A 10,941-nucleotide genomic window follows, 5' to 3' on the forward strand; every position below is an offset into this window, starting at 1 on the left:
AATGGGAGTGAGAGCGGAGTGGGGTTCAAGCAGTTTGTTTCAAGAGAGGGGGTGTGGTCTGGGTGGAGGCAGGAGAGCAGAGTGATGGTAACTGTTACTGGGAAGATGGGGAGGTGGAAAAACATGATTTGTTTTTTAGCAAGTTTTCTAAATCTGCATGGCCTATGCCTCCTTGACCTTTTCCTTTTATTTTAAAGGAGTTTTGAAACACTTAAGAAACTATCAAACAAATAAACAGCATATACAATTGGGGCTCTGTACTGTCACCTCTCTTTCCTTCATCTCCCTTACTTCTAACAGTTATACAGTTATCTTCCTTTTTTCACCAAGGAGACTCTCTTGGCATTTAGGTTTCCATTTTTATGCAGGGATGTAAATAATTACAGAGGAAGAAACCTTCAAATCAACAAAAGAGGTGGTGGAGAGGGGTAGGTGGCATGAAGATCAGGCCAATAGAGAGGAATTATCCCCATTTAGTGGGTTCAATTTTAGTATGGTTCTATTGTTTAAAGAATATTTATTCCCCTCCCTCATGATACTGCAGTCTTGATTTAACTACGATGTACATTAGGGCCCAAAAAATACATATTTGAGTACATATGAGTCATATAAAATTCTTCCCAGCTGACCATGTAGTGGTACCTTCCTTTGGTGTTTAGAGAAAGTCTGATAATCACTGCCTGGGCACACAGCCATTACTTAGTAGAAAAAGCATACTAGACTTGATGAGTAGGTGTTTGCCTACACAGTCTCATTTCAGGAATCTCCCAAAATATTTCTCCACATCTGCTCACTGATATTTCAGTTTCCATTAATAGGGACAATGCCTTTCAATCCAAATTAGAGAGACTTAAAATGTAAATGCAAGTGACATAATACAAATAATAAGAATGGCCAACACGTAAAGCATTTACTATGACTAATGCACTATTCTAAGCACTTGAAATGTGGAATATGTGACTGATATTTGGTTCGTCCCAAGAACAGGGTTTGATTTGGGCAAGGAAGAGGAGATCCTAGATTTGAGGTCTCTTAGTACCTAGAAGTTTGAGATATACCATGCTGATCAAGTAGGGAAGATGCCCACGACAAACTAGTAAATACTCGGTTTTGTCTAGGGCAGGTTCTAACCATACTACAGTTGAGGAAGAATTGTAGTTTCATTTCCTTTTTATCCTTTAAGCGTAGCCTCTTTTTTTCCTTAGGTCTTTGTAAGATATAACATCAGTTACAGTGTGATATCTCCATGGTACCTCTAAACTAAGCTTCTCCCTACAATAAGGGCATCAAGGGATGATTTAGGAAAAATAAGTAGGTCCTCTTTTATGACACCATTCTCAGAAGTTAAGGGTCTATATTTAATAATCTATTAGGAACCTGTTTTTCTCCTTTTTCTTTCTTTCTTTCTTCTTCTTTTTTTTTTTTTTGCTGAAGAAGATTTGCCCTGAGCTAACATCTGTGCCAATCTTCCTCTATTTTGTACGTGGGTCACTGCCACAGCATCGCTGACGATAGGTGGCGTAGATCTGCGCCTGGGAACTGAACCCAGGCCACCAAAGTGGAGTGCACCAAACTTAACCAATAGGGCATGGGGCTGGCCCCTGTTTTTCTACTTTTTAATGTTTGGTTGCTTTTTCGAATGGTGTTTTATGTTTCCTCAAAAATATAGCTATTTGAATGGTTTAATTGCTTATTTGAGAAAAATCATCCTAAAACTGAAAGAATCATTAAGATGTCAAGTGGGTGAACCATACTCCAACCTGCCCCCAAAGATAACTTTTTCCATTGTTTTCTCTAAATTATCAGTAAGGGCACTCTGGTAAATCATTTTAATGCCTCACAAAGTATAGGTATCTTCCTGCTATCTCACTGAAACATTTTCTGCTACATGAAAGGAATCCCTTCTTGTCCCTTCATCAGTGGAAGGATAGCTATTTAACTGTCACTCATTCATTTCTTCTTCATATGTAGCCCCTGTTGTTTTTTAAAATGTAAACTATTTATGCTATTATAGAAATGGTGCTCTGAGCTTCTTCAAAAGTCAGAGGTCAAATGTGTGTGATGAAACTAATTTCTGCTATATCAACTGAGAAGGAACATGTCATATTGAGTATGAAAGCACTAAAAAGTGAAGAATGTTTTATTTATTTTTAAGTTATTCATAATTCACTATGATTACTGAAATTCTGCATAGACTTATCGTGAAAATGAATCCCACTGTAGCATTTGTAATTTGAAATATCCATTCTAGCACTTGACTCAATCTTACATTCTTCTCCAGCAAGGAATAATAATGGCCACTCTACTGGGTTTGGAGTCAAACAGTAAAAATGATAACATTTATTTGGTTAACATTCTACAACTTTCTGGACGCATTAACCTTTTTATTATATATTTTGGAGACCTGAGTGTACATGCCCACTCTATCACATCCTTGCTGTGTAGCCTTAGACAAGTTGCTTAAACTCTCTGAGCTATAATAATTAGCTGAAAAACACAGATAGTACCCGTTTTACTAACTTAAATCAGAGGGTTACTAAGAGACTCAAATGAAACAGGAAATTGTAGAATGAACTATTATGTGATATGATACATCTCCTCAACTAGGCTGAATTTTTTTCTGAGTGAGGGACTGTTTATTATTTTTCTTGCTTAGGACAATGTAGCTCATAGTAGTATAACCCAATAATTTTCCCTACAGATGACTTTATCAATGAAAAAGATGGTAATCTCCTATGGAAGACACTGTATTATAAATTCAAGTTCCTCTTAAGTCCTAAAGACTCACTGCTAAACGCAGGTACTCATGGAGAAAAGTTTTAGTTATAAATATTGGCCATCTTCCCAAGGTAAGTCCAGCACAGAAACTGACAAACACATAGAATATGCTTAATACATAAATGTTTGTTGAATAAATTGCAGCCTTATCTATTGTCCCACACAGCCATTCTTCCTGGACCCCATGAGGAATTGTTACTTATAGGGGTAGCTACTGCCCAGGCAATTAGAGATCCCAGAAGCTAAAGAGGTTCCAGGAGACCAACTGAGAAATTAGTCATAGGCGCTTGTTGGAGGTATACTTATCCTGATTAAAAAAAAAAAAAAAAACAATTCAGTGAAGTAATAGCTACTATTTATTGAATTCCTACTATGTACTTCACATACATTGTTTTAGGTCTGTTAGTTTCCAAGTCCAAACTCTTTCCCTCACTGTCTTCACTGCAAGAAACTCCTGGAGAAATACATATCCCGAGGTCAGGGAAGCATGAGGAACCAGCTCAACACTAAGAGCCAATCATCTACAGTCCTTATTATTTGTAGAAAGAGGAGCTTCACATGGGTGACCTCTGATTTCTTCCATCTTTAACATGATATATTTCCTTCACTTAAAAGATCCAAATACTGCTTTAGAAATCTCATCTTAAAAGAGATTCCAATATCTTTTTATTTTGTAATTAACAGAGGCTATATTTATACTAGCTACATTATACTAACAGAGGCTACAAGAAGACTGATATATTAAGTTTTGTTAAAGGTGTTAAACATAAATTTAACCTAAAGGTAACTTTAGGCTGGTAAAATATTTAGGGGACTATGTTAGAGATTAACACAAAAAAATTTTAAGTGACTTTTAAGTATCAATTTTTAGGTTGTATTTTAATCAATATTTTTGTTTGAAGTTTGTGTTTAGGGGGTGAGAATGGTGGTGGATTGTGTTGTTTTAAACATAGCCTGGTTGACAAATTCACTTACTGTAATATCTTTCCTTTTATATATATTTGTCTTCTAAACAGAAGGACGATTCTGTCTGTATTCTAAGACTGACCATGAAGAAATCTATCACAAAATGTTTTGTATATTTGTATTGAGATAGGACACTGAATCCTATTTTGGGAAAAGATTCCACTCTTTTAAAATCTTGTGCAATTTCCGCATGTTGATTTCTTTCTTTTCTTTTCTTTTCTTTTTTTTTAGTAAGTCTCCTTAAATGTGGATCTAAGCACCTGACGTACTATTTCGGCCATGGTGAAATGCATGATGGAGGCAAAGGAGAAATGACAGAGTTAAAGTGACTCATTTCAGAATGTAAGCTCTCTGAGGGCAGGGGCTTTGTCATGTTCACTGTTCTATCTACAGAACCAAGAACATTTGTTGAATGAGGGAATGTTAGGTCTCTCTGCCCTTACCATTGTGGTTGTAGCTCAGAGGAATTTTCACTGATGGTGTAGAAATCCTCCTTTGGAGCCTGGATATCATGTTCGGTGTGACTGGCTGGTTCAGGAATTGTTGGCATAAGGTTTATTGGGGTATTGTCTGGACTTTTGTCCTTTGTGTAGCTGTCACTTCTCCAGGGAAAGGAGGCCAGTTTTGGAGAAAATTTCCACGTGGGTAACTTTGGAGAAATCTCTGATTTCTCCACTTCTTTTCCTGCTGAAAAATATAATTAGTGATCAGTTCAGGTAGAAACAGAATCTTCCTCTTGGCTCAGGGTTGAATTGGAGCAGGGAGATCCTGAAGAGTAATTACCTGGGGAAACAAAGAGTCTCGCTGTGGAGACCGCAGTCCCAGCCTCGTTTTCTGCAATACACTGGAAATCCCCAGAGTCTTTAGGAAATGCTTCTGTGATAATCAAGGTACAGACTTCCTCTAGAAAAGAAAGAGATTCGACTTGAGCAGAATATTTGGTTGCCCCAAATTAACAAACAAAGAGTGTGGGAGGGTGTCAGGGAGAGTGGGTACCAGAAATAAATAGAATGTTCCTGAGATATTAAAAAAATCGATCTGATCAGATTTTTTTATCTTTGAGTGGGCTTGTGAAGACAATCTTAAAAATATAACCTAAAACAATCCCAGCATAGTCCCTGTCACCTGCCTCTCAGACATGTCTGTTTTCTCTGTTAGCCTGTGAATTCCTTGAAAGCAGGGATTACACTTTACTCCTTGACTTCTAGATTTCTGTAGCTTTAGTGCTTAGCATAAAGGTCCTATAGAAGGGTTTTCTGAACTGATCTAAAAATTATCATTGCCATGGTAGTTAGACCCAATGTTAGTACAGTGGTAGCTGTCGTGTGATGGGCACCACACCTACCTCTTGAACAGTCAACAGTTTGGATGTTTGATGTCAGGACACCTCCTTACTACCTCTGCGTATAGTTCATAAGTCAAAAATACTATGCCAAGTGGAAACAGAGGAAGAATGCATGCTCTATGAGGGCAGGGACATAGTCTGTACTGAGTAAATATATGTTGAGTGAACGAATAGATGAATAAATACACTGATCAATCCCAGTTATCTTGCTTTTGCCGTTGTGTCAGTTCAAGAGTTGGCATAAGGTAGCCTTGGAACTACCTATGAAGGCAAAAGTGATTTAGGAGACAAAGTCTTCTCATGCTAATTTTGATTTAATCATTTATTATCAAGATGTTGAAAAATTGTGCTTACCAGGGATGGATGATAAACAAGTTTCTGAAAGATAAAACCAGAGAATAGAGAGAGAATTTAAATAATGACAGTTAATTTAATTGGGAGAAGGAGCCGTACGTATATGAGAAATAACTTGAAGCAAATACAAGGTTGGCCGTAAGCTGGAGTCACAGACCATAAATTCTGTAGAAACTCAGGAAAGGGGCATAATGGAATGAACACTTGGCAGGATGCTAGAAGAACTATATTTTAGTCCTGTTCTACTACTGAATTGCTCTGTGACTTTGTGAAAATTGCTTCACTTCCCTGGGCCTTAGTTCTTCATCTCTAATAGGAAGGTAAGACCAGATAATATCTCTCCTCTGAATGTGAACCACTGCTGAAACACTAGGCCTGAGGCGGCCTCTTTTTCCTGAGAAAATCCTTTTCTTTTAATCTCTCTAATTAATGTAAAGTTGAATATTACATTATAAAAATATTGTAGTATTACTGTAGAAAAATACATGAAAGGTTAATAATAGTTTTCTCTGGGTGATGAGACTGTAAGTTTAAATTTCTTCTTTATGTTATTATATATTTTCTAGATTCATTATAATAAATTTGTATTACTTTAGTTTCAGAAAATGCAATATGTTATTTTTAAAAGAAACACCATATTGTGTAATAGAGATGTTTCTTCCTAAATGTGATGTGCAAATGTTCACATTAATTATTATTTAAATTTTAATGAATTTATAGTCAATAGATATTTAAATTAATTTAAATTAATATTTAAATAAAAATTTTCTTGGTGCAAGAACTATCTTGGACTTGAACCCTGGCTGCAGCATTTACTAGCTTTGTGACCCAGCATTTCTGATTTCAGTTTTCTTACTTATAAAATGGAGGTTGTAAAACACACCTCAAAATGTTGATGTGAGAATTAAAGGAGAAATTTTTTAGGAAATATAAACTCTGTTTAGCATGAAGTATATCATCATACTTGTTACCCCTAAATTAATTCAATATTTAAAAAGTTATGCATCTGTTTTCATTTGTTTTACTCTTTAAAAAATACTTTTATTCTCATTTTTTTCTTGTTTGTATGCCAAGAACTCATTAGGAAGATAGTTAAGATAAATTTATGAAATTAAACCATTATGAAAATAAACGGTTATTAAAACTATTGTTTCATCAAAACAAAATAGCTATCTTTCTTTTTTTTTAGGAATTGTTTGGATTTGAAATAACAATTGTTTAACGTTAGAGATTTCTGAGCCTGTAACAAATCAGCTATGAAACTTTAAAACATGAATTAGATTTCAAGATTAATTGGAATAAAAGGCAAATTGAAAAACTTATCACGATACTTTTCCTCAGAATCCGGAAGTCATCTGAGTCTGCTATCTCCTCTTTCTCTCTGTACCAGTGAACTTGAACTGCGGCTGTGGCCTGGACTCGGCATTCAAATACGACAAATTGACCTCTGGTTGTAGAGATGTCTTGAAGATGCTGAAAAACAAACACAGAATTATGGAATGGAAGAAACTGTTTTACCATATGCAATGATTTGGGATGCCAGTTGCAGTACGTGTGCAGGCTTTTTTTTATCATAATTATTGATTACCGACTGTACCTTAATCAAAATGAGGAGCTGCTGGGCATTCTTTTGTGCTTTATAGTGTGCTTTACAGTCAGGTATAGGTTATTTTTATCTTAACTTCATAGAGTTGTTTTTAATGAGAAACTTGTTATTCACTTCCCCAAGAGCCATTTTTCAAAATGGAAAACAGGTGAGTGGAGAAGTCTTCAGTTTGTTGTGTTAGATTATTTTGTTGAGTACATACCTAGTCACAGATTTAGTCTTTACTGTTGGTCACAGGAGCATGGGCAGCATTGTAATTTGTTAAGGGCTCTGAATCATGACTTAGAGGACATGGGCCCAAATCTCAACACTGTGACCAGCTAGTTGAAGCTGATCACAGGACTCGGAAAAGACTCTTAACCTCTGTGGAACTCAGGTTCTTGATCTGTGAAATAGGGCTAGCAAAAAGCCCAGCCTACTCTGAGGGTTCAAGGCTCGTTTCAGATAAACAATCTGAAAACTTTTCTTAAAGAATGAAGAGTTATATTGATATACAAAAAATGTTTATTAACAATAGCTAGTTTAGTCTCACAATGCATAAATGAAGGGGTGGCGATTGTGGTAAATTTCCCCCTTAAATCCTGATTACCCGCCCTCCACCCCCACCCCGGGGTCGATAATGTCTACAATTTATCTATAAAGTCAAACTCCATCGTGTAGTAAAGGATAGGTTACCTTGGTAAACACAGGGGCTGCAGTGCAAGTGGATCCTGACAGGCTGCTGCAGGGACTCTGCATCTGATTTAAGAAATAGAAGAGACACTGTCATCCATATTGTCAAGGCCCTAAAACCTAGGTGCGTGATGGCTATGGACTAACTGGATCAGTTTTAGGCGCTACTAACTAGTTCAGTTTTAGCTGCTACCAAACACACCCTAAGTTTCCTTTTTTGAAAAGGATGATGTTTCTAATTGAAATGTCAGTTTGGATGTCTGCTCCAATGCCACCCTTTTTTCTCTCATCTTCAGCATTCCATCAGCCAAGATGGTGAAATACAACTTTGGGCAGTTATGTTTGAGAAATGAGTATTGGCAATTATTTAGAGATTATATATTACAGATTTAAATAACTTCTAAATTTTACTGACTAGATTTTTTTTTCCTCTTCCATACAGCTGTGCTTGTTGGATCTTTTAGGTTTTTGAGAAAGCACCCCCCTGCCCCCCCACTTTTTTTAATTAAAGAGGAATTCACTTCTTGGATAGTTGGGATACTCTTGTTATGGGTCTGAGCTCGTAGACACCAACTGTCCCTTATGGTCTGGCACACAGACAAATGGCCAACCCACAGGAGTGCCATGAAGTTATTTCTGAGACCCATGGATTTCATTCTTGCTCTTTCTGAGGTCATGCAGCTGGAGGCTCTCCTCACATACACTTTTCAAGAAAGTTGCATTGATTCCTTCTTCTCTGGGCCTGTGTCTCCCTTACCCGGACCCCTCAGAAGGCATAAAACTGAACCTACCCTCTGGGGGTCAATACACAATGGTTGAACTAAGGTAGAATAACTTGATCTGATGTTGGAGGTTTCATTAACTGGGGAACTGATGGTCAGAGAAACTCTAGTGGTTTTCTTCTTTATCCTGTGGGGAAAACAAAACCAAATACAATCCAGTGAAAGAAAGATTAAAGGTGGCTTTGATAGAAATACCTCACTGTATACATTTGAATGTATCACATTTTTTACCTATGATCCTTAATTTTATCTTGATTTGCATAATAATTTTAGTTTCTTTTCTTTTTGGCCAATTATTAGTGGATTATGGCTCCTAATAGTTTCGCTTTAAATTTCCTTTGTCTTAGTTCGATAGTTCGTGGGCTGTTACTAAACTTAAATTGTCCAGAAGAAATAACTTATAAGGGAAATAACCACTTCGAAATTTGTCTTGGAAGTTTTAGGTGTTTTTTGGGTCTTTTTTGTAAAATGGAATCCCTCCTATATTCTTATGCAACAAATGCACATTCACTTCATATTCTGTACTTACTCTGACATTTTTGTAGCATATTCCAAGCACAATCCTAGAGACAAAACTTTTTCTTACTTCCTTGGGTACCTGTAAGAAAGAGAAAACAGAAAATCTGTCTAAATCTCATTGGAATTTAGTAAAATTTAGTTCAAGCGTACTGTATTCACACTAGAACCAGCAAATTAGTTACAGACAGCAGGTCAGTCTAGAACATCTGAATTCTTTCTCTCTCTCTCTCTTTTATGGCTGAGGAAGATTTGCCCTGAGCTAACATCTGTGCCAATCTTCCTTTCTTTTGTATGTGGCTCGCTGCCACAGCATGGCTGACAAGCAGTGTAGGTCCGTGCCCTGGATCTGAATCTCTGAACCCAGGCTGCCAAAGTGGAGTGTGCCAAACTTTAACCACTACACCATGGAGCCAGCCCCATCTGAATTCTTGACTAAGGATGGAACTACTTTAATGTTCTCAGTTTAAAATATCCAGATGTTCACTTTTACAGAGCTATAGGACTTGTGCCCAGAAGAGGTACTAGGTCTTTTCCCAAAAGCATCATTTCAGAGGGCGTATATTGGTGTCTGTGAATTTGCATTTTGGTCTGACGTCTTCAGCATATTTGTTATAATAAGAAATCCATTCAAACACATTGCTGTCTTTACTATAAGGAAGGATGTTGTCAATGTGCATATTATCTCTATGAATACTGAGTAGAGAAATATATCTCAGTTCTTAGTATCAGGAATAATTAGGCTTCTCCTATGCTACTAGTTTAGTTTTTCCTCATAGATACTGTGAATCTTACTGTTGGTTTTATTTCCTTCTGTATTAGTGACTTGAAAATTTAGAGCTAACTTCATAACCAATAATTCAACAGAGATTAGAGCCAGGGTCTCCTAAACTTGTAACCTGAAACTTTTTTTTCACTATATCTATGATGACTTATTTACCCAAAACCAACATTTAGATCACATGACCCCACAAAGAACTTTTTTGTTATTTCCAGATAGAAGAGGCAGATGGAAGATGTAGACTAGCCTGAATAACAAAATACTGTAATTTCCAGAAAGCCTTTGTTTTATGGAAATAGAATATTAGAAATTATAACTATTCCCCCCAAATCAAAGCTATAATGCTGTAATGAAAAATTTAGTTTTATATGCTACAATGCGTTAATGAAAAAAATTAGTTTCCACTTAAAAGTCTTTTACACATAATGTTTGATACCATCACTAGGACTAGATTTATCTAATCTCTTTCAATCTCAATATATAATCCTGTCATACTTGGTGCCTTTTTTCAGTCTTTAAAAACTCCTTTATCATCTTGGAGTTTTAAAACCATATTAGGCTTAATTTGCTTTAGACTAAAATTTAGGTGATGTGAAAGATTTACTATTTCATGTTTCATTTCTTAATGTGGATAGTGGCTACAGAGTATACATTTTATTATTATTTAAACTGTATATATAGATTGTATTTACTCCTTTCTATGTGTATAGTATTTTATAATAAATGTGTAAGGTTAAAATAAATCTGTGAACTGGAACTACCTTTTTTTTTAAGGGTTAGTTGATTGGTTTTCCATTTTTCACAGAACAGATAGAATTATTCCTTGGTGGTTCGGAAGAAGATAGGTTCAGTTCCATGAGTGTACGTGCACTAAAGGGGTTGCAGATGTGCACAGATTACCTTTCTGCCAAAACTGGGCACAAACAGAGTCTATACCTACAGACTCTCTAACTGGGGTAGAGCCAAACCTTGAAGTGTTGGCTGTATTTACTTGACTTGGATCATTTTTGTAATGAATGAAAACTTCACAAACACTCAAATTCTTGAATTGGTGAATACTTCCTGATGTTTCCTATGCCAAGACCCTAGGAGCAACACAAAGAAGTTTGGTGTTAGCTGACACAATGAAACTAGATGAAAA

The 10,941-nt window shown here is 36.3% G+C and overlaps 1 protein-coding gene and 2 long non-coding RNA genes across 3 annotated transcripts; 1 reads left to right on the forward strand and 2 right to left on the reverse strand.

Moving 5' to 3' along the window:
- Positions 1–1,493: 1,493 nt before the first annotated feature.
- Positions 1,494–8,519, forward strand: LOC139046169 (uncharacterized). Its single transcript, XR_011505810.1, has 3 exons — positions 1,494–2,849; positions 3,976–4,086; positions 6,834–8,519. It is a non-coding gene; the product is annotated as an uncharacterized lncRNA (long non-coding RNA).
- On the reverse strand, positions 4,166–5,817 carry LOC139046284 (uncharacterized). Its single transcript, XR_011506130.1, has 3 exons — positions 5,444–5,817; positions 4,528–4,647; positions 4,166–4,431 (listed from the first exon to the last, which is right to left on the reverse strand). It is a non-coding gene; the product is annotated as an uncharacterized lncRNA (long non-coding RNA).
- LOC139046168 (palladin-like) lies at positions 5,966–9,119 on the reverse strand. Its single transcript, XM_070517327.1, has 4 exons — positions 9,033–9,119; positions 8,513–8,630; positions 7,725–7,787; positions 5,966–6,916 (listed from the first exon to the last, which is right to left on the reverse strand). Exons 1-4 carry the CDS (start codon positions 9,038–9,040, stop codon positions 6,698–6,700), a joined length of 408 nt encoding a protein of 135 aa, XP_070373428.1. The 5' UTR covers positions 9,041–9,119; the 3' UTR covers positions 5,966–6,697.
- Positions 9,120–10,941: the final 1,822 nt, after the last annotated feature.

The sequence above is a fragment of the Equus asinus genome, chromosome 9 (genome assembly GCF_041296235.1).
Source record: "Equus asinus isolate D_3611 breed Donkey chromosome 9, EquAss-T2T_v2, whole genome shotgun sequence".
In the NCBI taxonomy this organism is placed as follows: Eukaryota; Metazoa; Chordata; class Mammalia; order Perissodactyla; family Equidae; genus Equus; species Equus asinus.

Bases quoted from the DNA above. Each gene is read 5' to 3' on its own strand.
- LOC139046168 (XM_070517327.1), bottom strand. The intron at 7,788-8,512 runs GTAGGTTCAGTT...TTCTTAAATCAG, and splicing joins TGTGTATTGACCCCCAGAGG to ATGCAGAGTCCCTGCAGCAG. The intron at 6,917-7,724 runs GTAACCTATCCT...TTTGTTTTTCAG, and splicing joins CAGCCCCTGTGTTTACCAAG to CATCTTCAAGACATCTCTAC.